At 49.1% G+C, this 19216-nt stretch overlaps 8 protein-coding genes across 9 annotated transcripts; 5 read left to right on the forward strand and 3 right to left on the reverse strand.

Moving 5' to 3' along the window:
* Positions 1–90: 90 nt before the first annotated feature.
* On the forward strand, positions 91–940 carry FOXG_21660 (uncharacterized protein). The gene is made up of 2 exons (XM_018402007.1): positions 91–168; positions 223–940. The coding sequence occupies exon 2, from the start codon at positions 499–501 to the stop codon at positions 811–813; it is 315 nt and encodes a 104-aa protein (XP_018254437.1). The 5' UTR covers positions 91–168; positions 223–498; the 3' UTR covers positions 814–940.
* FOXG_14770 (uncharacterized protein) lies at positions 939–1496 on the reverse strand (the record flags this gene model as incomplete). Its single annotated transcript, XM_018394831.1, has 2 exons — positions 939–1128; positions 1177–1496. The coding sequence occupies 2 exons, from the start codon at positions 1494–1496 to the stop codon at positions 939–941; spliced, it is 510 nt and encodes a 169-aa protein (XP_018254438.1).
* A 1780-nt stretch (positions 1497–3276) lies between these two features.
* FOXG_21661 (uncharacterized protein) lies at positions 3277–3969 on the forward strand (the record flags this gene model as incomplete). The annotated part of the gene is made up of 1 exon (XM_018402008.1): positions 3277–3969. One exon carries the CDS (start codon positions 3277–3279, stop codon positions 3967–3969), a length of 693 nt encoding a protein of 230 aa, XP_018254439.1.
* Positions 3970–4777: 808 nt separating this feature from the next.
* On the forward strand, positions 4778–5728 carry FOXG_14771 (uncharacterized protein; the record flags this gene model as incomplete). Its single annotated transcript, XM_018394832.1, has 1 exon — positions 4778–5728. One exon carries the CDS (start codon positions 4778–4780, stop codon positions 5726–5728), a length of 951 nt encoding a protein of 316 aa, XP_018254440.1.
* Positions 5729–6929: 1201 nt separating this feature from the next.
* Positions 6930–7904, forward strand: FOXG_14772 (uncharacterized protein). Its single transcript, XM_018394833.1, has one exon. The coding sequence runs from the start codon at positions 6986–6988 to the stop codon at positions 7721–7723; it is 738 nt and encodes a 245-aa protein (XP_018254441.1). The 5' UTR covers positions 6930–6985; the 3' UTR covers positions 7724–7904.
* Positions 7905–8095: 191 nt separating this feature from the next.
* Positions 8096–9772, reverse strand: FOXG_14773 (uncharacterized protein). The gene is made up of 7 exons (XM_018394834.1): positions 9585–9772; positions 9432–9519; positions 9231–9376; positions 9120–9176; positions 8921–9070; positions 8450–8875; positions 8096–8391 (listed from the first exon to the last, which is right to left on the reverse strand). The coding sequence occupies exons 1-7, from the start codon at positions 9590–9592 to the stop codon at positions 8292–8294; spliced, it is 975 nt and encodes a 324-aa protein (XP_018254442.1). The 5' UTR covers positions 9593–9772; the 3' UTR covers positions 8096–8291.
* A 224-nt stretch (positions 9773–9996) lies between these two features.
* On the forward strand, positions 9997–12906 carry FOXG_14774 (uncharacterized protein). The gene has a single exon (XM_018394835.1). The coding sequence runs from the start codon at positions 10108–10110 to the stop codon at positions 12289–12291; it is 2184 nt and encodes a 727-aa protein (XP_018254443.1). The 5' UTR covers positions 9997–10107; the 3' UTR covers positions 12292–12906.
* Positions 12907–13303: 397 nt separating this feature from the next.
* On the reverse strand, positions 13304–18188 carry FOXG_14775 (uncharacterized protein; the record flags this gene model as incomplete). 2 transcript variants are annotated; one of them, XM_018394836.1, is made up of 6 exons in its annotated part: positions 13304–13376; positions 13439–13652; positions 13707–13915; positions 14807–16008; positions 16063–16873; positions 16922–18188. In XM_018394836.1, the coding sequence occupies 5 exons, from the start codon at positions 17907–17909 to the stop codon at positions 13506–13508; spliced, it is 3357 nt and encodes a 1118-aa protein (XP_018254444.1). In that variant the 3' UTR covers positions 13304–13376; positions 13439–13505. The 2 variants fall into 2 exon arrangements, with proteins under 2 accessions (XP_018254444.1, XP_018254445.1); XM_018394837.1 differs by lacking the exon at positions 13304–13376 and having other exon boundaries at positions 13385–13652; positions 13748–13915; positions 16922–17909.
* Positions 18189–19216: the final 1028 nt, after the last annotated feature.

A 19216-nucleotide genomic window follows, 5' to 3' on the forward strand; every position in this document is an offset into this window, starting at 1 on the left:
AACGTCGCCCGGCCCCGCATTGACGGGTATCTGGCGCTGCCCACATTGACGAAAACCCCTCTTTCTCTGCATTCATTTTGCACCTATACACGCCTGTCATGAAGACCAGTTATAAAGCTCGTTTCCAGCATCCTGTCTGAACGCGTACCAAGAACAATTGCTCTTGAGGTAGACTTCTTCTCACTCCTCTGTCGTCTCGCCCAGTCTCACTCGTTACTATAGTCGGTCGACGGTGCTTGTTTTTCACTGCAATCTAAAGGTGCCTCTGCAGAAAACCACCGTATTCTATCGAACAGCACGATCATCCAATACCCCCCAGACACTGGTCTTTGGTACATTCTGAGATGCGAAGACCACCAGCTCAATTTCAGAGTACTTCCTCTTGTGGAAGCTCTATCGCATCTATCGCACTACCACCGCTCCGCACCTGCAACATGCGCAGCCACTGTATCGCTGTTTGGCATTCAAGTCGATCATTGCACAGAGGCACTTGCTCACATGCATAACTCAGGGGTTCTAGGCACTCTACGAACAGATAGAACTGATGGCTTATCGAAGCTGCGTCTCAGTCAGCCGCTTCCACAAGTTTGCCCGAAATCGCATGGCAGGTGTTCTGAAGTTTGGCCAGATGATCTCCCAATGAGTTTGATCTATCGACTCCAAGCACACGACAGAGCTCTTGGGGCAAATGAACGGCCTGCGCATTGCAGAAACGCCAAGAATCTTTTTGTTTGTCCATTCTGCAGAAGTAACAGGAAGGAATTCGCCCGTTTTGGGATCTTTATTAAGCACCTGGAAAGAAAGCATTCCTAAACATATGGAGTTACAGGCAAATTGACGGTAATGACGGACACCTGGACTCTGGAGCAAATTGATGCTGAATCCAGGCGAGGATGGTGTAGCAATCTATGCAAGACAGAAAATTGAGCCAGTATTGGTCACAGTAGCTTCTTCAACTTCTTCAGCAGCCATAGGTCGTAAACAGAAAAGAATGCTCCCATTATTGCTGTCCAACCTCCGATGATAGAAACAGTGACGATGGCCGTGCTGGACCAGCTGCCTCTTTGCGCAGTATAAATGTTGGTAAGGCTCATGAGGAGGGCAACCATCGAGTTCAATAATCCGGGCCTTGAGAAAGGTTAGAAATTGCTAGAGAATAATGATTCTGGAGCCTACATGAAGATATGATCATTGAGCCAGACATGGTTCCTTTTGCGCTTCCATGCGATCCATCCAATGCCGATGCTACCTAGGAAGCAGCACAGGCACCCGATGACAATAAGGGGAGTGTGATGCATGACCTTCTGCACCGCTTGCCCAGTTTTCGACTCGCTCAACGCTGCGGCTTTACCCAAAGACGTGAATGTTCCGGGGAAAACAACGAATCCAGCTAGAAACAGCCAGTTAAAAACCGCGGCCAAGACACTGTATAATCGCAGTTCTTCATGTGATTCAACGATCATAGCGTTATACGGGGTCAAGCAGGTAGAAGACATTGTCATTATGTGTTATAGCTTGTAGCGTGTGAATTTCCTGATAATATATGCAGTGCCTTAATTTAGTCCTATTAACTTTAGCGTCTTCTCTGGGTTCTGGCTTCTTTCTTCCCCTGCCTGTAGCTAGGGCAGACTCTAATGGCAAGTCTTCATCCGTTATCCACGTTTCAAGTAAGAGTCTGCTGCTTCTAGCCCCCTGCTCCTTGAGGTCGCTTGGCGAGTTGTATTGAAGGTTTCAGTCAATTACGCCGATGACCATCATCATCGTCAAGACGACTCCCTTACGGCGACGCCGGAATGGACCCACCTTCCCGGACAGACCCACATCACGGAGGGCGGGGTTGTCGGCGCTTAAACGTGCTCTGGCCCACTTTTCCTTTACACGGGGCCGAAATGGGGAGGACTCCTGTTACTGTTTCTGACCGATTCACCAATAGACTACTGTAGTTCGTGGGATTTTCTTAACAGCTGGCGCGTAATGACATTAGATAGATTGCTATTCCATAGGTACTTCACAGTCACTAATTTTAACATATTTTTTAAAATTAACAGCTACTACTTGATGACAACAGGATTGGAGTTGGCCAAAGATCTATTATATAAAGCTTCGTAGACAGGCCATAAGATATCCGATAAATTGTTAAAATCCATCATCCATTTAATTATTTATCTAATACCCTTTATCTACAAGTTAAACATGCTATCCCTCCCGAGAAAGATGCTCTGCGCGCCTATCTATCGCGAGCCCGACGAAATGAAAGAAGCGCTCTTAAATAAAATGAAGTTATTACAGAGCCTTCAGCCAGTTCCATGGATCAGTCCATCTACAATCTTCTTAAAGAGAGATGGATTATTTTTACTCAAAGCAAATAACGAAGGATCTCTCAAAGTCCGTATACAGAAGAAACTTATATCTATGGTTAACTTCTTCCATTCATCGATAGATGCATCAGAACGACAGCAAAGACTACACTATGCTCGGCGTAGACTGCTAATTTCAGTTCTTGCACATGCATGGCTCTGGGGGAGACCTAATGTCTTGGATAGTCAAGGCAATCCGATAGCCTTTCAAGATAGGATGGTTCTTGCACCTGAAGACATCCTTCGGTTTCTTCGAGACACTCGAAGTCATAGAGAGGGCTGCCCTTGTGAAGACTTACAAGGTTTCCTAAAGACAGTACGGGAAGTACCTTTACCTGAGGATACTTCTAAATGGTGTGCGATGGGTGTTACCGCCTGCCTCTGGTGGGATAAATTGCATGACTCAGTGGAAGACATATGGTGCTCTTGTCGAGCAACTGGAGGAAGCCTACCACCGTACCAAGAAGCTTACCTCCCTTCTTACAACCAAGCTTGCTCAGTCGGGAGACAAGAGAAAGAAGGGAGAAAGAATGAGAAGGTCATGGTGGAACAGGAAAGCGAATAAATGCAAAAATAAGTCTATGCTATGGAGGAAATTTGAGAGTCTGTGTCTGACGATCTGTGCCTGGTTAAATTGGATTCATATGTTTATTAGTACCTTGAGATTGCAATATACTGTTTCTTTCTACGCATTCTTTAGAGGTGGTACGGAAGAGCTACCGGCCGCTTGGGGGAGCTTAAACCTCCGAGTAGTAGTAGACACTGGTCTTGTTGTCAGCCCCTATACTACTATGCGACACAGCCGCCGGCGAATGACGCTGGATTCAAGGTGAGGCTATGCAATTGCCTCCGCCCTCTATATAAGCTTATCTCCCTCTCGTTTGTCACAGTCCCATCATCGACTATTCAACCATACATCATGTCTTGCGAAGAATTCGATTTCGACTGCAGTAGTATTGCTTCTTGGGTCAATGCTCAGCTTCTTAATCCGAAGGGATACAAGGCCGAGTGCTCCTTGAAACTCGACCAAAACATCTTTCCGTACGATGACTTCAAAATCAACCCTTCTACAAGAGCCCCAGTCTTTGAACCCCGCCAGAGCTGTGTCATTCTTGTTACACCGCTATCTGCTGCAGCATTCCTAGGAGACAAAGAGGCTGTCGAGCATCTGTCAATATTCCCTGACCCTCATGAGTCCAATGAGCTCATTAGCCCTCTCTCACTAGCTTGTCTTCAAGGACACTCTAGCATTGTCGAACTCCTTACAGAGAGAGATGCTGAGAGAGATGAAACCGGCAATACCTTAAGTACGGCACATATTGCTGCAAGAAAGGGCCAGAGCCAGTATATCCGGCGCCTTTATCCGAAGTTTTGTTTACCGGGTATCAGTGATGTGGATTCAGTCCCACCCGCCATTCACGCACTCTACCTAGATGACGATGAACAAATAAAGGAGGTTCTTTTAGTGCTTCTTGAACTAGATAGGGATGCTTTAGATACTCAGGGGATATGGCAATACCATTGGACATGCGCCGATCTAGCCAGGGCAATGGGGAAAAGTGTTGATCTGGTACATTGGCTCGAAGATAAATGCCGGTCAGTTACAACCTGAGATCATATTTATACTGAGTATATAGTCAATTCTGTGCTACTCTGAAAGAACTGTTACCCGCTGCTTCAATTTGCCGTGTCATATCTCTTTCCCATTGCCCTTACATATTGAAGACAAGCCCAGCCTGCAATCCGATGTCTCAAACGCAGAACCTGCTCCTATCCAGAAGATGAGTTCTGTAGTTAACCCAACCATGGCTAGGCATACACAGCTGATGCTGGAAAGGGGCGGTGCCTACCTTGAAAGACTCTCTACCGGTTAGTTTCTTCACAGGCCGCCCATCACCTCATCTCACCAATGAATCAATGGACTGAATACGTGCTAGCCCCTCATACAGGCTATGATGGTAGCCTGCTTATGATTGACCAAGTTGTCGGCCATGAGGCAGTATCTCCAATAGGAGTGCCGTTCTGGTGTTGTTGGGCATGTCTCTGGACCGGCAAGCCCCCTTTTTACACATTTACAAGCGCTCTATCTTTAACTAACCTCAGTCTTGACCTGCCATTGACATCCAATCCGTATGGTTTAATGCAGCCATTCGCAAACATGGTGTGATATCATTGGTGGGTTCACTGTCAATTTGATACGAAATACATTTCAGCTGACCATGCAAAAGACCAAGAGACACATACTCTCTCTCATGTGGTTAGTCATGTTATCCTGTCCAGCAGAGTACTTAAGGGTCGTCTTCCCCGTTTCCAACTCTCTCCTAACTTCTTTCTTCATCAGCATCGCTCTATTACAAGACAGCTCAGCTCGTTCCAAAACATCTTCATACGTCTCTGTCTATCCAACACCTCAGTTCAAAATGATGCCCTCAAACCCCCATTCTGACAACTTGTCCGCAATACATCCTGTGTTTCTCCTACGTAGAGTGGACGATCCCAAACCTTTCGAGCCCCTTGGCGCCCTTCTCTCCCGACAGCATGACCCAAAATACTCTCGTCAGACGATGCTCTCCCCGCTATGCATCGCTGCTATGCAGAATGATTCTGTGAACGTCAGTCATGTATACAACCTTTACCAGACCTGTATACAAAGAGAATTGGACCTTGCCTTATTCTATGCCAACCATCAGGGGCATGAAGGAATAGCTACTACCCTTGAAAGCTATCATGCAAACCCGGGACGGGAATCCTTTGCCAATGGTTTACACGGCGCTGCCTGGGCAGGGCTTAACTGCAATATACAGAGATATATTCACTCTTTTGGCGCCAATCCCGACGTTACTGACGGATCATCTGCAACACCAATTATCTATGCTATACTTGGGACACAGGTTGAAGAACACGCTTGGGCCACTATCCAGTTTCTTATCGCTAATGGAGCCAGTGCATGGATTAAATTTGGCAGTGAGGAATTTAGTTATGAGGAAATTGCACAGAAGGAGGGGAAGAAGTACTTGGCACGAAAGTTCAAGGAGTTGGGGCCGTGTCCTTCACCAACTATTCTGAATTCGAGCCGCGAACCAAGCTGTATTCCAGGGGAGTGCAATGATGAGTCCAACAGCAAACGGCCACAGGAAGGCTCAGAAGCTGATAATGGAGCCAGTTTGAGCTGTGAATCAAGCTGCACGGTAGGTCGGGATGATGTTGACAACGAGCAACTGCGAGAAGATCCAGGAGTCGGTGGAGGAGCCAGTTTCAGCCGCGAATCAAGCTGCACGGTAGGGCGGGATGATGATGTCCAGCCTAACAATAAGCGACCACGAGAAGATCCAGAAGTTGATGGAGGAGACAAGCGAGCACGTAGAGCATAAAGGCGTGCAATTGAGATTCGGACATCAATGTATTCTATTTGAGAGTCAATTATGAAGATCGTTTTATGCCTATCTAGCATTCTGCTTTTATCACAAATTGTCAGGGGAAGAACACACACGTAAGTTGCCCATGGTTCAAGGGAGTGAGATGTCTTCGACTGGCTAAACCAGGTTGGGGCAGTGGTTGTCCTCAGCCGGTAGCCCCGTGCTTATGCTCCATATCGTCCCAGCCCTGAGTTATGTAGTTTCAGCCAAGCACCACGTGAGATTCGTTCTTATGGTTGACATATCGCCATCTGGATACGATTCAGAAAGCGTTTCGGCTCAGTGTTCAAGCCGCTTCTGCAAATTTGAAACCTTCCGGGTCAGATTGTCCCAGAAATCTGCAAGCTCGTCAGTATTGGCCTGATAGAAATTCAAGGTTCTATACTCCACGGTGCGTAGATGGTTGCCTAGCAGCTTGAGAATCTCTCCTTCGATGAGAAAACTGGCTTTTGCATCCCGAACAGCAGGCTCTCGTAGATTTTCTTGAGAAAAAATGCCTAAAGATCAAACGATCTAGATAATCTGAACGGCTTAAGGCTGTTTTCGCCCTCATAGCTAAATACATCTGATCGAGGCCCATGGCCCAATCCATTATACATGCAAGGCCACTACCAGTTAAGCGCTTACTAATTGACTATGAAAGGACGGATCGACGCCGAATGTACCACCCAAACAACTGGTGTTGTCAAAAAAGACCCTGATATGACAGCCTGCTATCCTCCTAGGCGAGGCAAGACTTGCTTCTTCTGCCGGGGGCCTCCTCAAGCGGAGGGTAACTAAATCCGTCGCTTAAGGGCACAGAAAGGGGTCAGGTCGTACGGTATATTGGCCTTTGCCTCATGCCACAATCTCGCGGTCGCTACTTGGAAAAAGATTCCGTGGTCCTACGGCTACTGAATTTTGTTGCCCGTACAAAGACAGATAATCGCTTCTAAAATTAGATAAAGTTAGAAAGTTTATTTTCTTTTATGAGGAGCAGATCCACTCCTTTTCGGAGCTAGGCCCACATTGTAGCGCGATTGTCGGCGCTTATTAGTTAGTGCCCAGACCCATACTTTATCCACTTCTGGGCTTAGCGCCATCTGTTTAACTTGGAGGAATATAAAACTCCCTGCCTCCTTCCACCTCGCCGCAGGTTTATTTCTCTTCCTTCTACCTCAAAAGCGTCGTTCGTATCCTTATCACCCATCTATTTCATCTCAATAAAACGATATGGATGCTATTCACCAAGACCTATCGCCAATCATCCGTGATTTGTTACGGGAAAACGAGAGTCTGAAAGCCCAGCTTCGCGCCGCCGAAGACTACAACCGAAAGCTACGATGCCATAATGGCAAGTCCTTCATGGACCTGGCGCCTGAACTGCGGCTGCTTATTTGGAATTTTGCATTACCGGATCAGCGTGTCCTTCGCGTAACCGAATTGCCTACGCCAGGAGGTTTGGAACTTGGCCTGACATTCTTCTGTTCTGCCCGCGCGCCAGCACTTCTCCACACATGCCGAGAATCCCGCGAGGTTGCTCTTGCACATTTCAAACCTTTCTTCAAAAAGGGCGCCAACAACCACACGATAACTAGACCGATATATTTCCGCCCCAACGTTGACATCCTCTATATCGAGGGAGACGTGCACGACAGCATTGGCTCATACCCTGAAGTGAACGAAATCGAGTCGATTGCTTTGTCACGTGGGAATCAACTTGACGACTTATTTAAAGAAGATTTATTCCTCGGCCTGAAGAGGGTTCTGATAGTAAAAGCGGACCGTGGATGGCCAAATCGATGCTGTGAAACTATTGAATTCGCACCGGACCCCACCAGGAAGGAGGACGAGTTACAATGGATCAACGAGCTCAATCGTCTTGCCAAGGTCAGAAGCAACATTCCGAAAATAGAACATTTCGAAGCCGTCATTGGGAAGCGAGTCATCAAGAACTGTTACTGTGGCTGAGCTAAACTGGCCCTTTTAAGTACTTTACTGGAGCGGCATGTTATCACCAGAAGGAGACTCGCCTGTGACAGGATTATAGCATGGACGGTCTATTCTTGGTCATATTAGAGGTGTGCAATTGAATAGCTGACATTGATGTATTTTCGCACGAGATAAGTAATCATAAAGATCATTTTCCGCCTTTTAAGATTACGTTTTTTTATCTTATACCCCGTTTCTATTCGTCATCATAGTTCGTGATTGCTAGTACAGCACAACTCCTGCAGAATCGACTTGTGGCTAATAAGAGGCATCTTAAGACAAGTATTGACGGATGAGGCAACAGCTTAAGCTCGCCAATGGAAAACATGCTAGATGATGCCGTGATGGCCTAGGCTTCCTTTTGAGCCTTCCAGGCTAGATCCGCCTCATACGTTTCAAAACACAAGCAAGGCAGAGCAATATAGAGGTGAAGAATATTATTGTAGGATGACAGTCGATTGGAAACGGTATACTATGACGACCGTCGACCCTAAGAGAAGAGATCTCAATAGAACATAACATCGATACTGGCGACGACAACCTCAATTTAATTAATTTCAGCGTCAAAGGTACGATCAACGGTTTCTGTCTGCCCAATATGTGCATTGGACAAACACCCCTCCGGCTTTCGCGCCGTCCAAACATATCTGAGACACAATCAGTATTGCGGTTCGACTTGGTAGGCCGGCCGACCCAAAAGCTTACATGTTGCAAAACGCGTGATTCTGTAGAACACAGATCTCTTCTCTAGCCCGGGCGCAGAGTTCACCAACTTCTTCGTACGTCAGTCCCTGCTTCTTTATCAGCGGCATCATGCTCAGCGTTTCAAAACTGCGGCTTAGGGCAAGGTTAAACCAGCGAGCGACGTCCTGCTCGTACGAATTACTAGTCCAAGGACAGACAAAGGCTTGAATGACCTTTTCCTTGACATCGGTGAACCCCGCAGCCTTGATCAATTGTTGCATCTTCGCCGGTACAACTCTGGCACTACGATTGGACTTGTCCATACTGGAAAGGAAAAGCTCCGACCATCTCTGAAAAGATGAGTTTTCGGGCTGGTCATCGCCTTGCCACCTTGGAGTCCAATCAATCTCTACATGTTCGATGTAGCCATGGTCTGGAGCCAAATGCCTTCTCATATGTTAGTCCTAGCCAAGCTTGTAGTGTCGGACTTACTCGAAGACATTGCCATAGATTTGCGGCCATAAATCCGTCTGTATGCTTCCGAGTAACATGCGCATATGGATCAAATCACAGTCCGTCAATAGCGAATCCCATATTGGTTCTTCTATATCAAATTGTTTCGAAGTGACTCCTCTTGGGATCCTAAAGCAAGTTAATCAACCATCCACAATTGATATTTCTCGGGTCTTACAATGCGGACTGAACCTGGTTCAAGTCTATGGCCATAATTTGGGCATCGAACAAGTAGCTTTCTCATGTGAGTCAATTTCTATCGCCCGGAATTTTCATCCGATGAACGTACTCTTCAGCCAAACAAATGGGCCAAATGCCTGTTCCTGTGCCAAGATCCATGATTTTGGGCGAACGTCGCGTAATAGGAGCACTAAAAGGCTCGCCTCGTGCCACGAGAAAACACTTATGGAATATGTCAAGTCGCTCTAGCTCCTCCTGGGCGGTAACTGTCAGGGTGTCATTGAACTTTTGATGATTGGTGTAAGCTTACCGAGTCGATAGGAAAAACGTATGTACCGCGCTTCCATGAGCCATAGAAGCGACCATTCTCGAGGTGCTTCTCCTCGGATTCGGTATCACTAGAGGATAGAAACACAAACGATGAGTCTGATTGGGGCACCAAAAACGTGGGTGCAAGACGTACCTTGACATCACAAACCGCAAAAGACCCCCACGCCGTGATGAGATGCAGGGTGGCTTGAGTGTGGCAAACGTTTCAAATGAGGAGGATTTTGCATGCAAGACCGAAAGAGGGATCTTTGAGTGGAGAATCAAGCTGCGGGTGATCAGTGCAGGTCGGTGGGTTGGTAGTGTTTAATTATGGGAGATGCACGTGACATTAATTGCCAAATCGTACTGGTGCCTGCGACACAGTGCTAGGTCGCCTACGTAATTGCGCTACAAACTAACACAAGCCCGTAGTCGTGCGTTCGTTTGTTCTTGCACTGGCGTCTGCAGCGGGGTACCAGGTATGGCAAGCCTCCCATTTGTTAGTCATCGATGTGGGGAAAGCGGGGAACTGAGTTGACGCGTCTCTAGCGCGGTTTCCACGGCAGCAGGGCCATTGTCGTTTCAATGTTTTCCTTCTCCAGACATTTTATGAAGAATTGTTCTGAATGCTTATCGCTACCCTCTTCCCGCACATTTGAATTAATCAATCAGACTCGATGGAAGAAGTAGAGAGGCTGCTGAAGCTGTTGGAGGGAGAACAGCGCCGACGCGAAGCCGCCGAAAATCGTGCCGCCGAAGAACGACAAAAACGCGAGGCCATCGAAAGACGCGCAACCGCATCGCAGCCATTATCAATCAATCCGTACCTTGAGACCTGCCATACTCTCCGCCTAGCTATCGATATCGTCACCGATCGGTCCCTCACGACCCAAGGCGATACGACTAATCCGACCGGCCGCTTCTACCCTCGTCGAATCGTCCCTTGGGATGCATTCCCAACAAAGCAAGAAAAAGTTTGGGCCGACTTGGCCTTCAGTCCCTCGTTCGCCGCCCAGTCCTGTTTTCCATCTCGACACCAGCTAGAATACGTGGAGTCGTTGCTTCATCCGATTAGTAGCGAGATTGACCTTCGAAACAGTGAGCGGGACGTGGTAGAGAACGCAGTTCAGAAGCTTGTGGATGCTACATACGCCGATCTAACCCTGAGAAGCCACCTTGGTCTCAACGGAACGTTGACGTTTGAGAGTCATACCAATCTTGGAATTGCCGACGAGTCTCTTTCCGAATCTATGGATCAAGTCTCCCTCAGCTCGAGACCATCGGCCCGAACATCGAGGCGTCGGAAAGCACGAGGAAAAGGCAACCGGGCAGACCAGTTCTGCATATCCCGAACGTCAGACGGTCAGAGGTTCCCAGCAGTCGCGATTGAGTACAAAGCCCCCCATAAACTGAGTCGCGATGAGGTCATTACGGGACTCGTCGGAGAAATCCAACCCGACCGCGATGTGATCAATCAGGAGGGCGAGGGTTTCGAGTTCGAAGCTAGGAGACTCACCACCGCCGTGATAACGCAGCTCTTCTCGTACATGATTGGTAAAGGTACGCAGTATGGCTACGTCTGTACAGGGGAGACGTACATCTTCTTGCACATACCAAGGGATCCCTCCTGCGTCTACTACTCTGTTTGCATACCGAGTCTAGATGTTGAAGACGATGACGAGAATCGCCTTCACCGGACGGCTGTGGCGCAAGTCTACGCCTTTGTACTCCAAGCTATTCGATCGCCACTGCCGTCTCAGGCGTGGCACAACGCTGCAGACCAACTCGATACATGGGCTGTAGAGTACGACGACGTGCTCAGAAGCATCCCTGCGACGCTCCGCAAAGCAAAGCGCACCACACCATACAGAGCACAACGATGGCAAGGTTTCACACGCTCGCCGATCCGAACGCGTTCGCAATGCCTGCCTCTCGAAGATAAGAAGGTTCAATCCAGCGACGACAATAACGAAGATGACGAAAGCCCTTCTCCAACACCGAATCTAACCGGTCGTTCATTAGGCGAGTCGAGAAGCACGAGTTCGAGTGAAACACAAGTGCAAGGAAGAGTGTCCGATACGCAAGGGAATGCGGACAAGCGACAAAATATACGAGACCGGCCATACTGCACCCATGCATGTCTGCGTGGAATTGCTTCCGGCGGCCCTCTAGACGAGAGGTGCCCTAACATCGCGGACCATGGCGAGGCACATATCGACCGACGGAGCTTTGTTGCCCTCTTGCGCGATCAACTGGCAACTGATCGTGGGGATGATGCTGATTGTACGCCACTTGGCATCTCGGGATCGCGAGGATCCCTCTTCAAGCTATGCCTGTCATTGCGTGGTTACACGCTCGTGACTAAAGGTGTAGAGGCAATGGATGCAAGACATCTACGGCACGAAAATAAGATGTACGATCATGTTTGGTCACTTCAGGGCACCGTCGTACCAGTCTGTCTGGGTATAGTTGACCTTATCAAGCCGTATTACTTCGACAGTGGCGTATATGTACATTTTTTGTTACTCAGTTATGGCGGTCGGCCTGTCTTGCGAGAGATGGAAGAGGTTAGGCCGAATGTTGTCGACCAGATCATTGTAGCGCTCAAGCGACTTCACCAGTACCGAATCTTGCACCACGATGCGGAGCCACGCAACGTCCTGTATGATCGATCAAGCGGGGGATGCATGTTGGTAGACTTGATGCTGGCGGAGATTCATGATCGACAACCTCTTGGATCCATTAATTGTAACAGACAAAGCCGGAAAAGGAAGTCGGTGACGGGCAAGCATGTACCAGATGCCTTTTCCGTCGAGGTGCAGTCTCTGCGGGCGAGTCTGATCCAAGAGGTTATCGGATGAGGATGTATACTCACATTTACGGAAGACGGCTGTCTTGTTATGATAACTACACTGTTTAATTCAGAGTATGGCAATTGGTCTTGTCAGTACGGAAAGATTGCAAGTTAGTAAGCATAATGCTGTTTAATATCCCCGATGTCCCTCTTGCTAGATAACCGTAAATCTTCTGCAGCCCTTCCAGAAGGTCCTCTTTTATCCGCGTTGTTCATCAGATCTATACCTGGATAGTCTAGCTATTTTACGTCGTTGCCAATTAGTCGACAAGTCATCTGGCATGGACACACCTGATATCGTGCATGATGTTGATGCAGTGCTGATGATCAGCTAGGAAAAATTATCATATCAATTCCGGCCCATGATTCGGGAGCCCATTTCTGCAGCAGGAGGAAACCGCAGCTCGATAGAAGAATTCGCAATCAAGATGTCTTTCGTTAAGGTAGACATTAACACTGTGGAAAGTGAAAATTGAACTGCTTAAGGAGAGGGGACGGATTTACAGAGGAGCCTAGCGTAGCTTGGCCTGAGCCCCGATGCGGAACCGCTGAGGGAGCCGAACGGGAACGGGATTTGTTCTAAGCCCCGGTAAGAAACCGGGTCAACGGGGCCAAATTAATCGCAGCATTCTCCCGCGGCCTCGCGCCGGCCGGCCCACATCTCACCGACTGTGGGTCGTTCCGGACGGAGCACGTCAGCCGGGCGCAAAGCAGGCACACGAGGGTCTGCGAACTTGATGCAAGTTGCAGATCCATGTTTCTGCAGAAGCGCGGTCAGCCCATCTCTTTCAGCTCTGAGTCGCCGAACTTTAAAAACTGATTCTCCAGTGGCCTCGAACTCTTGCCCGGCGATATACTAATACGCGGGTACGCCTTGCTACGTTATTTAGTTGGAAGCCTTCTACGCTCAACTGTGCACCACCTCCGCCCTTGGATGTTGCCCTAGTCCTTATAGGTAAATCGTAACATATGTATTGAGTCTATTACTATCCCATCTCCGACTAATGTTCTTCTCACGCCTGCCTTGTGAGTTCGTCTCTACACCGTCTCAATGTGTCGATGGATCAAACGAGATTCTGTCTAGGGAATTACCTGTGCGTCTATATTCAGCTGGAGTAGAATAAAGATAAGAACAACAACGTTGGGGGAATTACTTGGGTACGAATGACAGGTAGGGACCATGGCTTCGGCAGCATAAGGACTGGAGGTTTGGTCGTAGGTTCAACCGAAACCGGTAGAGTCTAAAGCCGAGGCAATTTCGTTCGTTCCCTGATGTTTTTTTGAGCTGGATCGCTTTCCGGTCATCATTTTGGCACCGTTCGGATTGAGTAATTGCACGATCTCGGGGTTACCGCCACGTGAGGCAGCCTGTAGTGTCTGCGCGTTAACATCCGCTCCTCTGTCTAGCAGTAGTTGCACAACCTCGAGGTTGCCCTCAATTGAGGCAGCCTGTAGAGTATTACCGTATAAGCCGCCCTGCGCGTTGAGATTGTCTCCTTTGTCTAGCAGCAGTTGCACAACCTCTCGGTTACCCATATATAAGGCAGCTTGCAGAGTATTATCATACTCGCCGCCTTGCGCGTTGATCTTGGCTCCTTTATCGAGGAGAAGTCGCACAACCTCTTGATGGCCTTCATATATGGCAGCCTGCAGAGCATTGCCGTACTTGCCGCCTTGTGCGTTGACCTCGGCTCCTTTGTCTAGCAGCAGCTGCACAATCTCTTGATGGCCTTTATATGAGGCAGCCTGCAGAGCATTGCCATACCAGCCGCCCTGTCTATTAACGTCAGCTCCTTTATCTAGCAGCAGTTGCGCAACCTCTTGATGGCCTTCATATGAGGCAGCCTGCAGAGCATTGCCGTACCGGCCGCCTTGTGCATTGACCTCGGCTCCTTTGTCTAGCAGCAGCTGCACAACCTCTTGATGGCCTTCATATGAGGCAGCCTGCAGAGCATTGCCGTACCCGCCGCCCTGCGCGTTGACATCTGCTCCTTTATTTAGCAGCAGTTGCACGACCTCCTGGTGATCGTGAATTATGGCAGCATTTAGAGCATTGCCGTACTTGCCGCCCTGTCTATTAACGTCGGCTCCTTTATCTAGCAGCAGTTGCACAACCTCTTGATGGCCTTCATATGAGGCAGCCTGCAGAGCATTGCCGTACCCGCCGCCTTGTGCATTGACCTCGGCTCCTTTGTCTAGCAGCAGTTGCACAATCTCTTGATGGCCTTCATATGAGGCAGCCTGTAGAGCATTACCGTAGTAGCCGCCCTGTCTATTAACTTCGGCTCCTTTGTCTAATAGCAGTTGCACGACCTCCTGGTGATCGTGAATTATGGCAGCATTTAGAGCATTGCCGTACTTGCCGCCCTGTCTATTAACGTCGGCTCCTTTATCTAGCAGTAGTTGCACAACCTCTTGATGGCCTTCATATGAGGCAGCCTGCAGAGCATTGCCGTACCCGCCGCCTTGTGCATTGACCTCGGCTCCTTTGTCTAGCAGCAGTTGCACAATCTCTTGATGGCCTTCATATGAGGCAGCCTGCAGAGCATTGCCGTACCCGCCGCCCTGCGCGTTGATCTCTGCTCCTTTATTTAGCAGCAGTTGCACGACCTCCTGGTGATCGTGAATTATGGCAGCATTTAGAGCATTGCCATACTCGCCACCTTGCGCGTTGACATCCGCTCCCTCATCCAGCAGCAGTTGCATGACCTCTAGGTTGCCCGTATCTGAGGCAGCCTGTAGAGCATTGCCGTACCGGCCGCCTTGTGCATTGACCTCGGCTCCTTTATCTAGCAGCAGTTGCATAACCTCTCTCTTGCCACGAAATGAGGAAGCCTGCAGAGCATTGCCATACTCGCCACCTTGCGCGTTGATCTCAGCTCCTTTATCTAGCAGCAGTTGCACAACCTCTTGATGGCCTTCATATGAGGCAGCCTGCAGAGCATTGCCATACTGGCCGCCTTGTGCGTTGATCTCAGCTCCTTCCGCAATCAGATTTCTTGCAGCCTCTACAAGTCCGCTAAGGCAAGCATAATACAATCCGGATGCTCGAGGAGGTCCTGGTTCACTGTCCCACCGGCGGTCGGCCTGATACAATCGACACCACCGCCCAAATGCTGTCTCGTCTCGTAAAAAGCTAACGGTAGTTCGAACTATGTCTTCAGAAGCCTCGGCCGAAACGGCGTAGTCTATCCAGGACTTTGCGGCATACCGTGCCATTGGAAAATTACCGCTAATTGTGCTGTGACTGCCCCTGATGTTGGAAAGGTACGTCAAGCAAGTTTTAGCGATGGCAATGCTGGCACTTTCGAGGCCGAATTGGGCTTGCTCAAGAAGATACTCTTTGACAGAGAAGTGAGCAAGATGAAGTTCTTCCACGGTCCCAGCGTAGTTCGTGAATTTGGCGATTACCACCAAGCTGGGGCAGTATCGTAGGATGTCAGTTTTTAGAGATAGTCTGCCATCAACATCGAAGCCCCCAGGCTCTTGATCTATTTCGGTAGCTATCACTTCGATAGCCTCTGCTAGTGTCAGAGGCCTCTTGGTGTAGACGAGAAACTGCAGGAGACGAATCGCGCTACTCTTGTATTCCGACGGTATGTTTTGGAACATGCGGTAGTATGTCTCATTCAGATCCCGGGGCAAAGATCTGAGAGCTATCTTGATGGCTTTTGGGGTCAGACATCGAGCAAGACTTTCTAGTTGACAAGCTGCCCATCTGAACCTGCGACAAATATCAGAAAAGTATCTTCGATAACTGACATATGCCAAAACTTACATTCCATCCGCTCTGTTTCCAATCTTGTCGCACATCTCCTCTAGAATACTTGGAGATAACTTTTTATCCACGAAATCAGGCTTCTGCTTAAGCGTTGCCTCAACGTAAGCGCATATATCAGCATTGACAGCCTGCTTGTCAAGTAAGATACAATTGTGCTCATCGAACGAGCGAGGGACCGCACTTTGGAACTCTACTTCAGGCCGGCCAGTAACGATGAGTTGAGCCTTCCTGGATGCTAAATGTTTCAGCCATTGCAGAAGTTCTTCCCTTGTTGTACACTCATCTAGGGCGTCAATGATAATGAAAACCTTTCCAGCAGTTTGTATCATGGTGTCAACACAGGCTGACAAGGCATTCGTATCCGGTTGTCTTCGTCCATCATCATGAGAAGTGAAAAGATTATCAAGTCGTCTCGCGGCGTCGTTCCCGGTATAATAAAGCTGAACTGCCAGGGAGCGTAGGAGATCCTCCAGTTTCTGTTTCCTGGGATCGCTAAAGTCGAAGAAGAAGGCAAGCGTGGTGTGGGTGTCTATTTGCAGAAGATGATCCAGAATCGTCGTACTCAGAATGGTCTTGCCACATCCTGCCAAGCCGTAGAGCCACAGGTGTTGACGTGACCCAAGTTTCCATTCCTGGAACACAGGACTGTTTAGAAGCCAGGTCCCAGTGCCGGGATGACGGCGTTTTCTTGCCAAATTGGCATTGGTTGAACAATCTGGCGGGGACAGCCATCGCTCGATTTTAGCGAACCGATGATCAGAGGCCATGCTCATCACCGTATGTTTGGTTTCATTTCCCGCGGATTCGACTGTTCAAGGTTAGAAGAGGAAGCGTGAGATGGCATTGTGATACTAACTAGAACTGAGGATTTCGCTAATAGGCTTCTCGGCCTCGACCTTGCTGGGAGGAATCTGGTGGAGGAGATCTTTGGCATACGCCGCTGCCATCATTGCCGCATAGCCCTGCCACTCCTTGTTCTTGTGTGAGTCGGAGTAGTCGCATATCCCGCGGATCACCAGACACGGGAAATGGTTCATCAAGCCGGCCGCCTCCATCTCGAAACAAAGGACATCCATACTAGCCGCCAGCTTGTCCCGAGCAAGTGCATCCTTCATCAGTTGGTTTGCGCTGGCGACCAACCCATAATGGATGGCAGGGTCATCCTCCTGCTCGCCCCGTTCTTTTCGATCCACCAGACAAGCGGGATCGTCGCTGCACACGTCGCCGCATCTATCTGACGAGTCCGGATGCACAATGTCGGACCGGTAGAGTCTATCGCTATCGGAGGGTGGCCGAGAATACTTCTGCCGTAAACGAGGCCGTTGTTCCAACACCCTATCAACATGGGCGCTGAGCTGATGCCCTTCCAACTCGTATTCAGCTTCGAGTCCGCTCAATGCTGTCAGGAGCAACTGTGGCGGCTGGTTCAAGGATCCTGTCGTCACAAACGCATGCTCCTGGATCGTCTTGCCATAGTCATATTGAAACACGCCGCCTTTCCCATTGCCGCGGGCACTCACAACAACATCGCCAAGGCGTATATCGTGCTTTGCGCTTGGGGCGCCGCCGCCGATGCCGACCATTAATCCGAAACGAATGTTTGGAAAGCTGCGCAGCATGTCTCTTGCCACAGTGGCGGCGGAGGTCGTACCATACTCAGATTTAGGCAAGACGGCCATGACAACGCTGTGCTTCCCGATTTTCCCCAGAGCATAGTTATTATTGTCATTGTCGGCAATTGTTTCGAGTTGGTCGTGTTTTTCATCAAAGAAGGCTCGCGCAGCGACAAATTCGGTGGTGACGGCACAAATCCAGCCGACCGTGTACTTCTGAGGATTCGACATGGTCGGCGATCGATGTCGAGCGGAGAGGAAGACGTGATGTTGTATGGACAGACAATCGCAAGAGAGCAGCGCTCGAGGAGGCGCATAGCGAGGCCCGCGTGCTCTTGGTGGCGGCGGGCATATATCAGGCTCTGAGGACGTGTGAGGATTTCACCTGTTGGGCTCACAGCGCTTACATGCAGCAACCCGCGGCAGGCTGAGTGTTGTAGCTACATGATTGGTGAAGAAATCCATGTCAAGGCCACTACGTCTAAGGTGCGAAGCCAATGGCCGAGCACAAAAGGCGGCCATTTATCAGCTGGGCACCTGGTCTCCCAATAGAAGCAAATCCGGCGAACGGCCAGGCAAACACATACATTCATTAATACCTCCAGTCTTTCTTGATTACCGCCCTGTCGTTCTTATGGCCCATACAATCCTTGTACAAACCCCGTGGCTCTTCAAACTTATCGCTCTTCGCCGCTTGTGTACCAAGACCGTGAGACAGTAATAATAAATGGCCAATTCCTGACTGGGATGAAAAAGCGACAAGAGGAGACTGCCGCTGTTTGATGCAAGGTATACAGGTGATCGCATGGTTATCAGTGTAGGGCGGGGACCGGTGTTCCGGCGGGCCCAGAAATAAAGGCGGCGCTTATGGTCCCACGCCGACGCGACACCCCACATCTTCCCAGAGCACCTCTGATACATCCCCCAGGGTAATAAAGGTGGAACTCGTGCACGCAACTACAAGATGGAGTGGCGTTTGCCACATATGGGCCAACGTTATTGGGAGCCATACATCTCTATAACCACTACCGAAAGAATACGGTTTAGTGTCTTCCCCGACGGACTCGTTTCTGTCACACTGTTTTTAGAGTACACGTTATTATGTCGGCAAATGAGGTCGGGATGATCGGCCTCTAATGGACTCGTCTGCGCTTCGAGGTGTGGAGCGAGCTAATGGTGAGTGCAACGGACTAACAAACTTTAGTTGCACATCGTGAGGGCGAAGATTAGGCAAGTGTCAATGCGTATCACCTGCCTAACAAAAATGGGTCTACTAAGCTCAACCATTCATGAGCTTGCTTCTGATTAGATTCTGCCAAAGTTGACCGCCAAATATCGTGGGGTTGATTTTCTCGGTCCGCTTCGAGGCGCTGCAATAACGTTTAATTTAGTGCCTCATTCTAACAATCAAAACTTCAGATTATAGCTAGATCGAGATCATGTTTCCATCCAGTGGTAAAACTTTACCTCCTCCACCTCCCTTTAAGGTGGCATCAAAGTCACGGAATGAAAAGCCAGCTTCTAATGGTGGTCGTGGT

Source organism: Fusarium oxysporum, chromosome 12 (assembly GCF_000149955.1).
Source record: "Fusarium oxysporum f. sp. lycopersici 4287 chromosome 12, whole genome shotgun sequence".
Classification (NCBI taxonomy): Eukaryota; Fungi; Ascomycota; class Sordariomycetes; order Hypocreales; family Nectriaceae; genus Fusarium; species Fusarium oxysporum.

Excerpts from the sequence above, each read along its gene's own strand:
- FOXG_21660 (XM_018402007.1), top strand. The coding sequence starts at position 499 with ATGCATAACTCAGGGGTTCTAGGCACTCTACGAACAGATAGAACTGAT.
- FOXG_14772 (XM_018394833.1), top strand. The coding sequence starts at position 6,986 with ATGGATGCTATTCACCAAGACCTATCGCCAATCATCCGTGATTTGTTA.
- FOXG_14773 (XM_018394834.1), bottom strand. Across the intron at positions 9,377-9,431 it reads ACGTTTTTCCTATCGACTCG|GAGGAGCTAGAGCGACTTGA; the intron begins GTAAGCTTACAC and ends GTTACCGCCCAG. Across the intron at positions 8,876-8,920 it reads ATCTATGGCAATGTCTTCGA|GCATTTGGCTCCAGACCATG; the intron begins GTAAGTCCGACA and ends ACATATGAGAAG.
- FOXG_14774 (XM_018394835.1), top strand. The coding sequence starts at position 10,108 with ATGGAAGAAGTAGAGAGGCTGCTGAAGCTGTTGGAGGGAGAACAGCGC.